Source organism: Arachis ipaensis, chromosome B9 (genome assembly GCF_059453495.1).
Source record: "Arachis ipaensis isolate K30076 ecotype BB chromosome B9, ASM5945349v1, whole genome shotgun sequence".
Lineage (NCBI taxonomy): Eukaryota > Viridiplantae > Streptophyta > Magnoliopsida > Fabales > Fabaceae > Arachis > Arachis ipaensis.
In genome coordinates, this window is record NC_142444.1 from 25,279,720 (window position 1) to 25,296,813 (window position 17,094).

General features: G+C 29.3%; 1 protein-coding gene across 1 annotated transcript; it reads left to right on the forward strand.

The window, feature by feature from the left end:
• The first annotated feature begins 5,808 nt into the window (after positions 1-5,808).
• LOC107615275 (putative pectinesterase/pectinesterase inhibitor 58) lies at positions 5,809-7,867 on the forward strand. The gene is made up of 2 exons (XM_016317364.3): positions 5,809-6,866; positions 7,064-7,867. Exons 1-2 carry the CDS (start codon positions 5,888-5,890, stop codon positions 7,762-7,764), a joined length of 1,680 nt encoding a protein of 559 aa, XP_016172850.1. The 5' UTR covers positions 5,809-5,887; the 3' UTR covers positions 7,765-7,867.
• Positions 7,868-17,094: the final 9,227 nt, after the last annotated feature.

The window sequence follows — 17,094 nt, forward strand, 5'->3', positions numbered from 1 at the left end:
AGGTTTCAGCTTCTCATTATAAACCTTAAAATTGACATGTAACTGTTCCAAATATAAACTTGAATCTGCTTTAATTACTTCAGATTTCCTTCATCAGTTCAAAGAAGAATACTCTTATGCACGATCGAAGGTACAGCTCCAACACTGTGAATCCAGTCTCACCCTAGCAATGCATTATAACTAGCTTTAGAAGACACTACCATAAAAACAGTGTGTCGATTCGAAGATACCTGCACTCGAAGAGTTACTAGTCCTTTTGTAGGAGTTGATATACTACTATAATCGGTCACTGAGATATTAGTAGGGATCAAATCATCAAAATGTTTCCCCACCTTTGTCAACATCCTTTCTGGCAACAAACTAATCGCTACCCCTCATCGACCAGGACTTTGTTAACACAAATGCCACTCATGTAAGCAGTGACTTGTAATGGCCGAAGATGTGATTTCTGCTTCTCTGTTGGCCTTTGAAAGTACCCCAACTCATCTTCAGATCGAGTGAAAGCAAATGCCTCTTTATCCTCCACATCATAATCCTCACTTGGATTTTCTTCATATTCTCCCAGATATTCATCAGTAGGTATAATCAAAATGGTACTAACATCTCCTCATCACCTTCTTCAAAATACTATTCATCTAAATCAACATTTTTCTCTTTGTCATCGATTGGGGCTACAACTACAGCCTTGCCCTTTTCGAATTTAGCTAGTAAAGGAATTCTTTTAGGAACCGTTTCTCCATCAAATGGAAAGATAACTTGAGAATGAACAGAAAGAATTGCCCCCTTGTCTTTATTATTCAATGACTTTCTTCGCCTCATTCGTCATCCATTCCTTCCTCCTCAATTTCATCCGGCTCTTCCTCAAGGATATAGATAATGGCCACAACAAAAATCTCGATGACCTCTCTGAGGATTACGCCTATATTGTGCATCTCGATTATGAAATTCCTGACAATTTCTAATCCATTGCACACCCAAAGCTTGAGAGCAATTTATTGGAGGAGAAAAGTTCCTTTGAAGGACACCAAAATTTTGTCCCTCTTGCCTTCGAGGAGGTTGTCTTTGCCGAACCTGTTCTTCCTTATGCGCTAACTCCTTTTTCATTCTTTATTTTAGGATATAACTGCAGCATCAGCATCAAACACAGCATTACATCGAGGACATAAAGACACATATCGATCTCTTAACTTTTGTTGCATAAAAAACTCCAACAATTCTTCACCAACACCAGGATACACTGCCCCAACATTAGTTTCGAAATCCCCTAAAAAAAACTAACCATGTTGATCCCTAAAAAGGCTCCACAAAATTTGTGCCAATATCGAAGGGATCAGAATCAACCTTCATGTCCTTTTTGCCATCATCGAACTTCAATCTCCCTTCCATAATTGCCTCTTGAATCAAGTTCTTGAAATGGATAGAATTATTAATTGAATCGTTAGTTGCTTAATGAAATTTACAATAGGATTTTCCCTTTAAATCTTTTGTCAAAAGGAATGCTTTGTCTTCAGGCAAACTAATTGTTTATCTTTAAGCAACACATCAAATATTTGATCAGATTTTGAAATATCAAAACTATATTTCTAGCCACTCTTATGTTTTATATCATTGGATCTATTAACATTTACAATTTTCTTAAGCAATGAGCATACATAAGGTGGACTTTTCTTTAATTCAGCCAAATCAACTTCGGACAACTCAAAATCAGACTCCTCACTTGAGAATTTCATCTCGACGTATGAAACTTTTTCTTTTCGAGAAAAACCTTACTTTTCAACCTTTTCCCATTTTTAAATTTTTCTTTCTCTTTCCGAAGAATCTCTACCTGATGCGCTCTTTTTGCCAAATGAACCAAGTCAGGAATATGAATATTAAGTCATTTTTGACGCATGTAAAAGCCTAAATCCATGGTGGCTATTTTAACTACTTCACTTTCAAGAAGAGATACATAACATCGACTTCGAGCATTTTTAAAACGAATCATAAAGTCATCAATTGATTTTCTATTCTCATGTTTCAAAGCCACCAAGTCAGTGATGGTCACATTCAACTCTCCGCTGAAAATTTGAGAATGAAAAGCACTCTCCAGTTGTGCTCAGGTTCCAATCAAATTGGGCCTAAAATTAGAAAACCAAGTGAATGCATTCTTTGTTAAAGAAGAAGGAAAAAATTTCATCTTTAAATTTTCATCATTCGCTAAGTTTTCCAACTCAACCATATATCGAGCAATATGTTCAGTGGTCGATTCACCAACTTTCCTTGCAAATATTGTTACTATTTTAGAATTTTTCACTCCTCTAGGCACTTCTGCCGCTTGTACAGCAGTAGGAAAAGCAGAAACAAAGTAAGTTTCATAAAACCTACATTGAATCCAACCCTATTAAGTACATCTTCAACAATCTTAGTAACTTGGTATCTCTCACCACGCTGATTAACTGTCATTCGAGCCAACACATCATCCGCATTTTGATCTCGTCAAACAACTTGAGGAGTATCTCTAAAATGCATATCACCTCCCATATTTCTAGGCATATTCATCTTATCTTCCTGATTTATCTGCAAATTTTGATCTCCTTCATCATAATCAACAATTCGAGCAATTCTCTTCATTTTCCTAGTAAGGCGCTCGAATTTTAATTCGTGATCAACCCTCATAGGATTCAAAATTATAGTCATCTGCTGAGTCAACAAATTGACCAAATCATGATGACTTTCATCAATATGTTGCCGAAAAGCAGCCATCAAACTAAAAGCATTCGATGTAGAACCCAACTGATAATCCCGAGAAAATTCAGAATATAATGGAGGCACTGGGTTACCACCAAAACTTGATGAATTTTCAAATCTAATTGGTGGAGCATACCTACTTATTGGTGGAGTATAACTTGGAGAAATGTCATAAAGAGGCCAACTAATAGTTACTAACATTTGCGTCATAGCAATTTGTGGACATTGATTTCACCCACTATTCCCAACTGGGGATTAGTAACTCCTACATTCTCCCCAATCGTACTACTTTCAACACGTGACAATATTTTCAAAGGAATTGATGCAACTATAGCAACATTAACATTTGCAGATGATTCCAGATGATTCCACATTAGTATTAGAAACTTTTTCTACCATTCGAATAATCTTGCTACTTCTAAGTTTCATGCACTAGATCATTATAAAACACTTTTTGACACAATTTTTAAAACTGTCCATCGGATGTGCCAATTTATTTTACAAATTTTTCGTAAATTTAAATAGTTCGATATCTAGTGATTTGGGAGCGAAACCTACTCCTCTTTATGAGTATTAGTTCTCGAAAGTGCATCAAAGATTCATTTTATTGGACAAAATAATAAAAGAAAATCTAAAAGAAAAAAACAAATTTAAAAATAAATATGACTGGAATTGAATGAAATAACATTGATTTAAATAAAATAATAAACTGCTTTCAACAAAATCAAAAGACTTTGAAATAAAAAACAAAGTATTGAATCTTAAAGAAAAATGAAAAGAATAAACTTGCTGGAAAGATAAATTTGCAAGAAGAAAAAGTTTATAAAAAATTTAAATGAAATTTAAAAGACATGGAAGGAACCCTATAAAAAAAAGCTCTTAGCAGACTCAGGAATTTGCTATCATATAAGTGAGAGTATTTTTTTTATTCGAGATTTCAATCCTTTTTTCTTCGAACTTTCACTTATTTATACGAATTTTTGACCAATCAAATTTAAACATAACTCTAACGTATATTAATCTTTGAGTAATTGTTTCCCTTTTTTTGCACGATATGAGTAATTGTTATTAATTAGTTTCACTTATCAACTTTTTCATTTTTTCGATTACTTTATTCTTTCACGATAAGTCCTTACCTATCGAAATTTATTTTCTTGTCAATATGTCATCCTGGATAAATCTCATAAATAAAGTTTCTATTTCAAAATTCAAAACTTATTTATTTTCAACTAACGGGACAATTGAGAATATATTGGAACCAAAATAGAATACAGTTAATATTGACAATGATCAAGATAGTCCTTGAGTAAAACAATCTGTCTTGTATCAGTGCTTGCATGCTTTCTTGTAATTGCCTCGTATAATTCTAGTATAGGTTAATATTTAAATTCGTTTTTAAAAGATCACTTATTTTTTAAATTAGTTCTCAAAATTTTTTTTAGTTATATTAGTTCTTAGAAAATAAAATGTAAGTTAAATTGGTCCTTTCCTTTATTAGATGATAATGTGTCACGTTAAGTGCCACGTGGCATGATAACGTGGTAGGTTAATACTACGTGTCACAAGATGATTGGTTGACGTGTCACTCGAGATGTAAACAAATTATTTATAATCAAAATAGTCCTGAAAGTCCAGACGTAAGTTATTTTCATCCCTAAAATTTTAAAAATTAATCAAATTAGTCCTTATATAATTTTTTTATTTTTTCTTCGTAATATTAAATTTAAAATATTTTTTTATAGTACTAATTTTAATATTATTTTTTAGATCTTAATAATAAAATTCTCTTTACATAAAATAATAAAAGTAATAAAATTATTATAAAATTATTTTGTTATTTGTATTTTAAAATTTACATTTTCAAATTATAATTTTTTATAGTGAATTTTTTTAAACGAATTTATCAAATTATTGTTGATTATATATTTAAAAATTTAATATTTTAAATCTCACTAAATAATAAAGTAGTTATTTTAAAATTTAAATCTTTTAAATTTTTTTTAAATTATAATTTTTACTATTATTTAATTTATATAGTAGAACTCAATAATTAAAAAACCAATTTGTAAAATTACTTATTAAATCTTAATATTTTAATATAATTTTTTTAAAATAACTACTATATTTATTTAGTGAAATCAAATATATTAAAACTAGTTATATATACTAGTTATATACTAAAAAATTTTAATATTTTAGATTTTACTAAATATATAAAAAATAAAATAATTTTAAACTGTTTTAAATTGATTTTATACAATCTCTTAAACATTATCAAAAGAATAATAGTACATAGTGCATTAATTAAGTGAAAGTTTGTATAGCCCGTTGTTTAAAACGTTAATTAACTTGGAAACTTTCTATTAGCACGTTGCCTATAATTGTGTTGAATAGCCTTCCCCTCCGAATTATATACATATATATATTAAAAAAAATTAAATCACATATATATTTATATAAATACATTAATAGTTAATTTTAGTTATTAATTTTAGTATACAAATAATATTTTTGATAGAAATCACAAATATATGTCCTTAAGACACATAATAATAATAATAATAATAATAATAATAATAATAATATTTATTATTATTATTATTAGTAGTAGTAGTAAAATTTTAAAATATTCTTTTAATAAAATATACGCAAGAAGCATAAAAAAATCTTGACTTTATATATTTTAATAAAAACTTTGTGATTAACTAAATTCTTTGTCGTATTTCTGTATAGTTCTAATAATATAAAATAAAATAATTTTGAGCTAATTTTTATTGTCTTCTAAATATTTTTTAATATATATATATATATATATATATCATTTTGCGACTTATTTTATCTTAAAATTGAAAATAATGCTATACTATTTTATGTCCGGTAATGAAGCCATTGTTTTCTTTTGAATTGTTACTAGTGTACAGGTACGTGTATGGAGGCAGAAAAATGAAGAATAAGGGCCAAAATTTTCTTTAGCAAACCAAAGATTCGGTCAATTAATGCTATTTTTGGTTTGCACAGATCTTAGTAACACAAGTATAAATACCCCAAGATTGTGAAAGGTTTTCATCATCACCATCTGCATAGTCTAATAAACGATTGGGAAGGATTCCTTCCCAATCAACCCAGATTTAATTTGGTTCCATATTCAATTTCCTGAAAAATGGCAAACGGCAAAGTCATTGTCGCTGGAGTATCTATCATTCTTGTTGTTGGTGTTGTCATTGGCACCGTTGCCGTTGTTAGCAACAACACCAGCAACGACCAATTGAAAACCCACAATAAGGCAGTTGACTCATTGTGCCAAAACGCAGATGACAAGAAACTTTGTTATGATATCATTGGCAATGTCAATACCACAGACCCAAAGGATTACGTCTCAGAAGTGGTAAGGAAAACCTTGGACAGTGTGATAAAGGCATTCAACATGACTGATACCCTCTCCGTAGAGCACGGTCAGAGTAATCCAGGCATGAAGATGGCCCTTGAAGATTGCAAGGACTTGTTGCAATCGGCAATGCACGAACTGGAGGCCTCTATCAACCTTGTCTCTGAGAACAACTTTGCAAGTGTTTACCAGAGTTCTGCAGAACTCAAAAACTGGTTGGGTGCCGTCATTGCCTACCAACAATCTTGCATGGACGGCTTTGACACCGAAGGTGAAAAGAAGGTCCAAACCGAGTTGCAATCTGACAGCTTGGACAGTGTTGGCAAACTCACTGGTCTTGCTCTTGATGTTGTTTCCGGATTGTCCCACTTCCTTAATGGTCTTGGTTTGAACTTGAACCTCAAACCCGCTTCTAGGAAGCTCCTTGAGGTGGATCATGAGGGATTCCCCACTTGGTTATCCGCCGCAGATCGCAAACTCTTGGCTAACATGGATAATGTCAAACCTAATGTTGTTGTTGCCAAGGATGGTAGTGGCCAATTTAAGACCGTCTTGGACGCAATTAACTCCTACCCCGCCAACTTCCAAGGTAGATACATTATCTATGTTAAGGCTGGCGTTTATGACGAATACATTACCGTTGACAAGAAGTGCAAGAACTTGTTTATCTATGGTGATGGAAATACAAGAACCATTATCACTGGTCGCAAGAACTTCCATGAGGGTACCAAGACAATGAGAACCGCCACATTCTGTAAGTCTAGCTTTATTTCTCCTAGTTTCTATTCTATTTTGTCAAAATCATTTTATTATAGAAATGAAAATATATCATCCCAATTCACAATGTAAAACATGTTACTAGAAGATAAAATATGCTTATGTTGTTGTGATAACCAATTTTCTAAAAATTAATCAAGTATTTAATAGATTTGATATAAACTGTATGTGCAGCTTCCAATGCCGATGATTTCATTGCCAAGTCAATTGCATTCGAGAACACCGCTGGCGCTGAAGGTCACCAAGCAGTGGCACTTCGCGTGCAGGGAGATCGCTCAGCCTTCTTTGATTGCGCAATGCGTGGTTACCAAGATACACTTTATGCCCACGCCCATCGTCAGTTCTACCGCAACTGCGAAATCTCTGGTACCATTGACTTCATCTTCGGCTATGGCACCACCTTGATCCAAAACTCTAGGATCATTGTGAGGAAGCCCATGTCAAACCAGCAGAACATCGTGGTCGCCGATGGAACTGACCAGAAGAACATGCCTACTGGTATTGTCCTCCAAAATTGTGAGATCATGGCTGATGCCGCCCTCTACCCAGACAGGTTGACAGTGAGGACATTCTTGGCAAGGCCATGGAAGGCATTCTCAAGGGCAGTGTTCATTGAGAATAACATTGGTGATTTGATCCAGCCACAAGGTTACATCCCATGGAACCCACCAACTGAGGCTAACACTGACAATTGTTACTTTGCTGAGTTTGGAAACACTGGAGCTGGTGCCAACGCCGGAGCCAGGGCCAAATTTGCAAAAGGACTTATTAACAAGAATACTGCTGCTAAATATCTTGCTGAGCCATGGATTCAAGCTAGCACCTGGGTCCCAGCCACTGGCATTTCCTACGATGCTGGCTTCATCAAGGCTTAATTAAAGTCTGAAGAACAAAGAAGTATCAAGGGAAATTGGATTATCATGATTTTAATGTATTTGGTGGTGATCGTCAATGAATAGAATTTATTCATTTATTTTATTTCTCTCAAACTTAATTATTCAATTTTCTCTTGGTGTGCATTTATATTTTACACTTGAAAATTTAATTAACGAGGGCGAAAGAATATTATTGATCAAGGATCTGAAAATTGAACCTATCACCAAATTGCTCTAATTATTGTTTTTCTTGTTTAGATGTTCAACAAATTTATTTTAAATAATCCAGTTATAATAAATTAATATATAAAATTATAAATAAACACACAAAAATATAAATATATTTTAAGTTAACTTTTAAAAATGCATAAGTTAAAAATAAAGATGGATACTATCATAAAAATTTTATAATTGTCTTTATATAAAAATAATTTTTTTAATCTTTAAATGATGAATTATATGATTAAATTTGAATATATTATAAAAGTGTTATCTTTGTTTAAAAGGTAACTAAATAAATAAGTTACATTTTTAAATAATGCATTTTTATAAAAAAAAAATTATTTTTTTGGTTTGAGTAGTTGCCAAAAATAAATTCAGAACTATCGACCAAATTTTTTTAGTTATGTCATTTTACTTATCACAAATAAGTTTTAGGACAAATCTCAAATACGAAAATGAATATTTAAAAATAAAGGATATAGGCCATGCAAAAAAAAAAAAAAACTTCTTTAAAATTAGTCAAATAATGCCTTATAAAAGATCCATTTAGAAAGTTTTAAAATAAATTTTTTGAGTTTTTGACTTATAAAAAGTAGTAGCATTAATATTTGGTGTAATTTTTAAAATTAAATTACAGGTTTTTAACGAGCTATTTGAAAGCTTATAAAAAATTAAAAAATAACTTTTTTTTCGTAATAAAAATCTTTTTATCACATTTCTTTTAAAATAAATACTTTTAAAACTAAAAATTCAAATACAAAATCACTTATTTATAAACTATTTTTAATATAATTATTTATTATTTATGGTATTTTTCTAAAAAAGTTTAATTAAACCGTCTAAATTGGACCTAAATCAATAAGACCCCAAACGATCAAAATCCCTCCTCCAAATTTAAGCTATTCACGATCATTCTTTTTCTCTACCCCATCGCTTACTCTTCTCTTATCCGAATCGCTCTCCTCTCATCATCCCTCGTTATACTTCCCTCTACCTCATCCCTTCTTCTAATATATGTCACTCTCTCATCATCCTTTCTTCTTCTGATTTGCTTTGACTACGAAAGATGGAGGATCGACGACGGACAATAGAGGATCGACAAGGATATGGACGCACTACCGCAAGAGAATATGCACTGATGCACTCCCGATTTTTTTTATTCAAATCCAGTTATCAATTTGGATTATTTATCCATCTAAACGAATCGGACTGGCCAATAAATTTTGGTTTAACTGGTCCGATCCGATTACTCAGTCGATTTTCAAAATCATAATATTAACAAGTGGTGAAGACTCTGCATGTATGTGAAGTTAATAATTAAAGAATTATTTATTAAATTATTTAATAATTTTTAAGTATTAATTTAAAAATGATTATAATAAATTAAAAATATTATTATATATTAATCTAAGTTTTAGTTTTTATATTATATTGGTGGGCTATAATTTATATTAAATTTTTAACATTAAAAGTCTTGGTAATGATGCCTTAAATGTTGATGAGTTAAAGGATAATTTTTAACGAATTTTTAGAAATTATTTATTATTCCATTTTGAATTTGTAAATTTGTAAAAATGTAGATTTTTTGGAATTTGAACTAAAATATAAATTTTAAATTTTTATTCTTATTCATTTTAATTTTTTGATATTTTATTTGAATTTAAATGGAGAGTATTTTTTAATTGATATTTATGTTTTAAAATTAATAACAACTAATTTAAAAATAGTAATTGTAAATAATATGTACAAGTAGTAAATTAAATTAATTAGATTCAATTTATTATATATGCTGCAAAAGTAGTAAATCGAATCAACTTGATATGATTTACTATTGATTTATTATATTCCAAATTTCATTCCTAGGTAAATCGAATCTATTAACATCAATTTACATAAAAATTTACTAATTTGAATAATATTGATTCAATTTATATAGAAATATGAATGGAGACATACACGTAATGTTATTCGTTTTGAGACTTTTGTGTAATCTAAGTTGATACTTAGTTTAATTAAGTGTTTTATCCCAATTATTAATATTTTCATTCATTCTAATTGTCAATTCTTATAATATAATTTTTAAGCAAAAATAACCAATGACAAATTGATATTGATATTAATAATAAAAAATTAAACGTAAATTTATGATTCTAATTGTCATAAATATAATATTAACATAAATAGCTTTGTTAAAATGCTCTTTAATGCACGTATGTTAATTAGTAATAAATTGATATCGATATCAATAATTAATTTTTATAATTAATTTTGTGCTACTAAAGATTATATATAGCGTTTTTTTTGTTGTTCATGAATCTAAATTTGAGAGCTAAAGCATTTTTTTTTATTTTTTAATTTGTTATTTTTTGTTGACTACTTCATAGAATATGAATGTATTCTTTGTTTTTTCATCGAAGTTGATCCTTTTAAGGTACAAATTATAATTTTTTTATGATATTTTTTTATGTAGTCATTCTATTATTATTCTTCTGATAATTTGATAATTATTCGTACTCAAACTTATTCTTTTCGTCTATCGAGCAATTGCTTCCAATGAACTTTATAGGTCAAGTTTAAATTCTATCCCCTCCATGTTTTTTATGTCTACATGAAAATTTTCGAAGTGCAGCGTATAATGAGATTTAATTTCCTTAATTTAGGTTCAATTTTGCTAGAATTATAACAAGCTTGGAGATGCAATTTCAAATATTGGTACTGTATTTAAAAAAATTTAAAATTTTTCATAATAAAAATAATTTTATAAGATATTATGTTTTTTTTAGAAACTATCGGCCTTTTGGTCCATCAATACAATGCCATTGATGGGAATAAAGGTCAGTTTAATTTCTCATTGTGCCTATTCTATACATTGCCGCATTACATAAATAGTGGATGATAAAGCTTATTTAATAAGAGGATAGTCTGCATTTGCACGGATTCTAAATTTTCGAGCTTATGACATTGTTTCAGTTGGGTGTTGTTACGAGAATGATTCTAATCTATATGTGTCTAAGGACTAGAATAACTTAAATATTATTTAAATAATTTAGATCAAATATTAGTATTTGATTAAATTAGTTTTAAAAAATTTTAAATTGTTGTCTCAATTTATATATTATGATTATTATTTTTGTATATATTATTTTTAAATTTTATTATATGAAAATACTTTTTTTTTTAAATTTATTTTTATTATTATTTGCTCTCAGTATAACTAAAGAAAAAATAAAAGATCAGTTAAGTTAAAAAATCTGCTAATAATAAATAATATCTTTGATGACAATTATTTTAATTAATTATGTGAAATTATTATTAACAAATGATAAAATAATTAATAGTTGGGTTAAAATTTTATTAACAATAGTATTTATTAAAATTTTTAGATTTTCAATAATATATTTAGTCGGGTTAAAATTTTATTAGTGTGTAATTAATAGGAACATTGGGTTAAAATATTATTAATATATATTAACGTAAAATTAATTACACGTATAATCTAAATAATCTATAATGAATAGTATATTAGGGTAAATTTTAGTTGTCCAATAATATATATGTAACTTTATAAAAAAAAAATCACGGGTATAAAAAAATATGTTAATAGCTAAAATTTATGACTATAATAAATATATATCAAATTAATTTAACATTAATTAAAAGTTTATTTTTTATCTTAAAACAATCAATTCTATCATTATTACTAATAAGTAGTAAGTGCACAATTATAATCGTAATCAAGAAATAAATATATATAAAGAAATAATCGTAATCAAGAAATATATATATCTTGAGAATAAGAAAACTATTAATTATAAAATAAAAATTATAATAAAAAATAATTAATATATAATTTAAATATATTTATTTACAATTAATATGATATATACATAAATAATATTTAAAATTATTTAAATAAAATAAATATGTTCTAAGAATAAGAAAAACTATATTAGTTACACAAATAATATATATGTATATATAAATAAGAAAACTATCATGATTTATAAAAATTATTACATGTGTGTGATATTGAATTATTGATAGAATAAAAGAACTATTGAATAATTATGGGCTCAAAAAATAATTAACTAACCTATATGACTTAAATATATTTACGTGCAATTAATTATATATATATATATAAATAAAAAATATTTAAAATTATTTAAACAAAATAAGTACAAGAAAACTATTAATTAAATAATTAATATATACATATACATAAATAAAAAATTATTAATTAAAAAATATATATTTTTATATTTTTAATTTTATATCTCAAATGCACATAATTATAATGATTTATTATGAAATAGATAATCAAATTAATTAAATATTTTTATTTTTAATTTATAATAGATTAATCCTACACTATGTATATGTCATCTGTCTATTTAATGTATTATGTGATTATAAACTTTTATATCTTGAGAAAATTTTTGAGAATTGCACGAATAATTTTATATATAGAGAAGTCTTTGACAGGTACTGTTTATTCAATTTATATCTTTTTGTTGTTAATTATATTTTTTTATATTTTATTTTTGTAGTTAGATATAAATTTTCATATAAATAATATTTAAATTTTATTTAATACAAAAATAGAGATACAGTTTATAGATGTGCAATGATTAATGTTTGAGACAAAAAAAATATATATATACATTTTCTTATAAAAATTAAGACATTGATTTATTATATATTATATTTTTTAATTAATCTAATTATTTTGTGAAAATTTTTTATTATGTACTATTATTTAATATTCACATAAATAAAAAATAAGTTAGATTTAATTTAAAAATATATTAAAAAATATTTTTTATTAAAAATATCTTAAATATAAATAAAATATTAAATATTTTTCGTATACCATGCGAATACATACACTAGTATATATAAAACACATGTTGTAGATGCCAATAGTGCATTTATTAGGGGTGTGCATGGGCCGGGTGAAACCGGGTTTGATGTGACCCAGACCCGTCCCGAAATATGTACCGGGCCCATTTATGAGACCCGAACCCGACCCTAGACCCGATGAAACCTATACCCTTTCGGGCCACAACTATATCGGGTGAAAACCGGGTGAAAATCGGGCCGTTAACATTATATTACCTTGATACCTTCTTGTAAGTTAGCATGTAAAAATATCCAAATTTGCAAGACTCCAACCATTATTTGACATGGTAAAATTCACTTAGAAAAATATAACAAGAACCAACTCTTCTCTAAAATTAAAGCATAACCATAATCAATACTAATATTGCCTAATAACACCAAATATTTAAATAAATACAAATAACACAATATTATGCATTAGTCTAAAGTCTTATGCATTTTAAATATAAAATATTAACTTATAGTCTTATATATAATGACTAATAACACAAAATATTAAAATTTACAATACTTAAATTCTACATAATAATAGCCATCATCCATCACTAATAATACAAAATATTTATTGTGTATGGTGACCGGGCCACCGGGCCGATTTCGGGTGACCCGAGCTATGGCCCGGACCCGACCCGAAATAATGACCGGGTCTATTTTTGAGACCTTTACCCGGCCCTAGACCCGATGAAATCACACCAAATTAGCCCCTAAAGTGTTCGGGATCGGGCCGGACCTTCGGGCCGGGCCGGGCCGGGCCATGCACACCCCTAGCATTTATCCTTGCGGTGCTTTTAATGTAGTCTGCCACAGGCCACCGCTATAATTATTGTTATTAATAAATGGGAAACTATGTAAATAAAAGATATTTAAACAAAGATCAAAGTTGTGGAAATAAATTATCAATCATAAATTTATTGATATGTAGTTTTCTTTAGATCACTATGCCCTAAATTTGCATAAATAACTACGGCTGTTTTTTATTTTAATAACATCTTAAAATGATGAGAAACTAGCAATTTGAGCGGAGATTAAAGTTGTAGAAATAAATTATCAATCATAAATTTATAGAAATGTAGTTTTCTTTAGATCAATATACCCAAAATTTTCATAAATAACTACAAATATTTTATTGACAAGTGTTCTTAGAGAATTTGTTAGTAAAAATTCAAATGACTTTTGCATCAATGACTTGAGAATTCAAATAAAAAAGATATGCTTTAAGTCGACGAATACCTGCCTTGGACCTGGTGACCATGTGATAAGTATCTTTGGGGCAGAATCAGGCTATACAGTTGGGGCAGAATAGGTTGTAAGAAAACAATTGGGGTAGAGGACACATCAGTATTGATATGAGTCTGATTGAAAACAGAAGGAGAGACACTGATGATAGCATCTTCAGTTTGCAATAAATGAGTGGAGTCAGGTTGCACTACAGGATCAAGAGGCCTTAAAGCTACTGGTCTAAGAATAAAGTCATTAGTTGAAGCAGTAACAGGATGCAATATAGACTTAGAACCTCCAGAAAATAACAAAGGATATGAAAATATATTCTCATCAAATAGCACCTTTCTTAAAATATACACTTTACCAATTGGGGATAAGCACTTATATCCTTTATAGTTTTGAGCATAGCTTAAAAACACACATTGATGAGACCTATAGCTTAATTTGTTTTTATTATACGGTCTCAGATTAGAATAACAGAAATTGCCAAAGACTTTTAAGAACGTATAATCAGGTTTATGACCAAAAAAGACTTCAAAAGATGACTTACTGTCATCTAAGACAGAGGTTGACAGTCTGTTTATGAGAAAAGCAGCAGTCAAGACTTCTTCATCCCAAAATGTTAAAGGTATACGAGTAGTGGAAAGCATGGCCAAAGCCATTTCAGTGAGATGGCGATGTTTTGTCTTTGTCCTTCCATTTTGCTCATGAATGTAAGGATAAGAGAACCTATGAGCAATCCCAGACTGCTGTAAAAAGAAAGAAAAGGAATTGGAGACATACTCCTTACCATTATCATATTGTAAACATTTAATAGTGTGGCTAGTTAATTTTTCAATGTAAGCTTTATATTGAAGAAAAACATAAAAAATTTGAGATTTATTTACTAACAGATAAAGACATGTATATCTTGAGAATGCATCAATAAAAATTACATAATATCGATATCCTAAATGAGAAATCATGGGGCTCCCCCAAACATCAGAATAAACAAGTTGTAAAAGAGAATCATAAGAAGTAAGTAAATCTGGAAAAGGTAATTTGTGCATTTTGGCACAAGCACAGTCATTGCACCACACATGCATAAAACCATCATTTTTATTAGAAAATTGTAAAGAATTATACTAGTGAAGAACATATTTAATAGTGGTAGTTGTGGCAAGTCCAAGTCGCTTATGCCACAATCGAAAATTAGAAGAAAAAACAGAAAATAAAGCAGGATGGAGAGGATGATGGAAGTCTTGGAACAACAACATTGTAAAATTGGTAGAGACCTCCAGTGTTAAAACATTGTAGAAGAATCTTCTTGGTGTGCTTGCACTTCACAAAGCAAAAATCAATAATACATTATCTTTTACAAATTTAGAGACACTCACAAGATTCTTAGTAATATCAGGTGCATAAATTAAGGATTACAATTTAAACCATCTTTTAGAATAAAGAGCATGCAAATAAGAATCACCAATATGCTTAATATGCATACCTACTCCATTACCTACATGAATCTGTTCGGGACCCGAATAGTTAGAACACGAGAGCAAGTTAGACTAATGAGGAGTGATGTGATGGGAGACACTAGTATTAGAAAATTACGTTGGATCAGAGAAGGAGGATGGCACGACCATATAGGCATAGGGATTATGAAAGGAGGATGGTGGTGGGGATGGAGTTGCTGAAGTCGAAGAAGATAAAGCAACAGAGGAGGAGGCACTAGATTGTGGAAATCATGCGATCTGGGAAGGGGTGGTTGTTCTTGATTGAATATTTGGAAACAGTACCAAGGGATGTGACCTAAACAGCCATAAACTTGACATTGGGGGGGTGATTATTATTAGGAAAGAAGGAACGACCACCTCTAAAGAATCTTCCACCACGCCCTTTCTACCCCCAATGCCTCTTCCAGCGGAGGATGAAGAAGGGAATGCAGATTGGGTGAGATGTGCTTGAGGAAAAAAAGAGTTAGATTTACAAAATCTTTTGAGCATATTATCATGAGACAGAATAGAAATTTCAATCTCTTGGAGAGAATACAATTCTGGTTTAGTAAAAACAGTAGTAATTAGGTTTCAGTAATCTTCATTAAGACCTTTCAAGAGAGCATCAATATATTCATCACTAGTTAGGAAAAACCCCAGAGAGGCTAAAAAATCAACAATTCTCTTTATTCGTGAGACATAATCTGCGGCAGTAAGACCTTGCAATTGCTTGACTTTGTATCAAATAGATTTAGAGAAATAATCCTCAATTTTAATCCAGATATCAGAAGCAAAAATACAACCTATCATTTTGTTCTTGAAGGTTTCATCCATGAAAGTAAGAAGCCAGGAAATTATATTGTAGTATTCTTGCCTCCATCTTTTGTAATCCAGTGAAAGAATCCCAGCAACACGATCATCTTCAAAAGCATACTGTCAGGGCATTCTATCAGGATGTAGATGATCTTTAAGAGCTTGCTCAAAAACTACAACCAAAGCCTATTGTTACTAAGTCTTATAATTGTTTTCATTGAACTTATCACCTATAGGATGATCAAAAGATCGTGGAGTGAAAGTTAAATTAAAAGATGAAGATGAAGATGAGGTAACTGAGGAATGTGAATTAACAGAACTAGAAGCCATAGATCATCTACAAAAATGAGACTCTTGATACCATGAAAAAATTACTGAAGCACTAGTTTCTTTAAGATAAGTAACAAAATAGAATTGTGAATAAGTAGAGAAAAAAAGTTAAAAAAAAAAAGAATGAATAATACTTATTGTCTTACTGAAGAATAAAGGTAATGTGTCATTTAATACACTGTCCAACACTATATATATATATATATATATATATATATATATATATAACTACACTATAAAGATAAAATAGAAAGCAAGATCCATTAATAGAAAATAGATCACTAAAACACTAACTAACTAACCAACTGCACTAACTAATTAAGTGTTATCATTAATATTTAAAAATAATTATATTAAATTAAAAATA

Coding starts and splice junctions, on each gene's coding strand:
- LOC107615275 (XM_016317364.3), top strand. CDS start 5,888: ATGGCAAACGGCAAAGTCATTGTCGCTGGAGTATCTATCATTCTTGTT. Junction 6,867..7,063: donor AATGAGAACCGCCACATTCT/GTAAGTCTAGCT, acceptor CTGTATGTGCAG/CTTCCAATGCCGATGATTTC.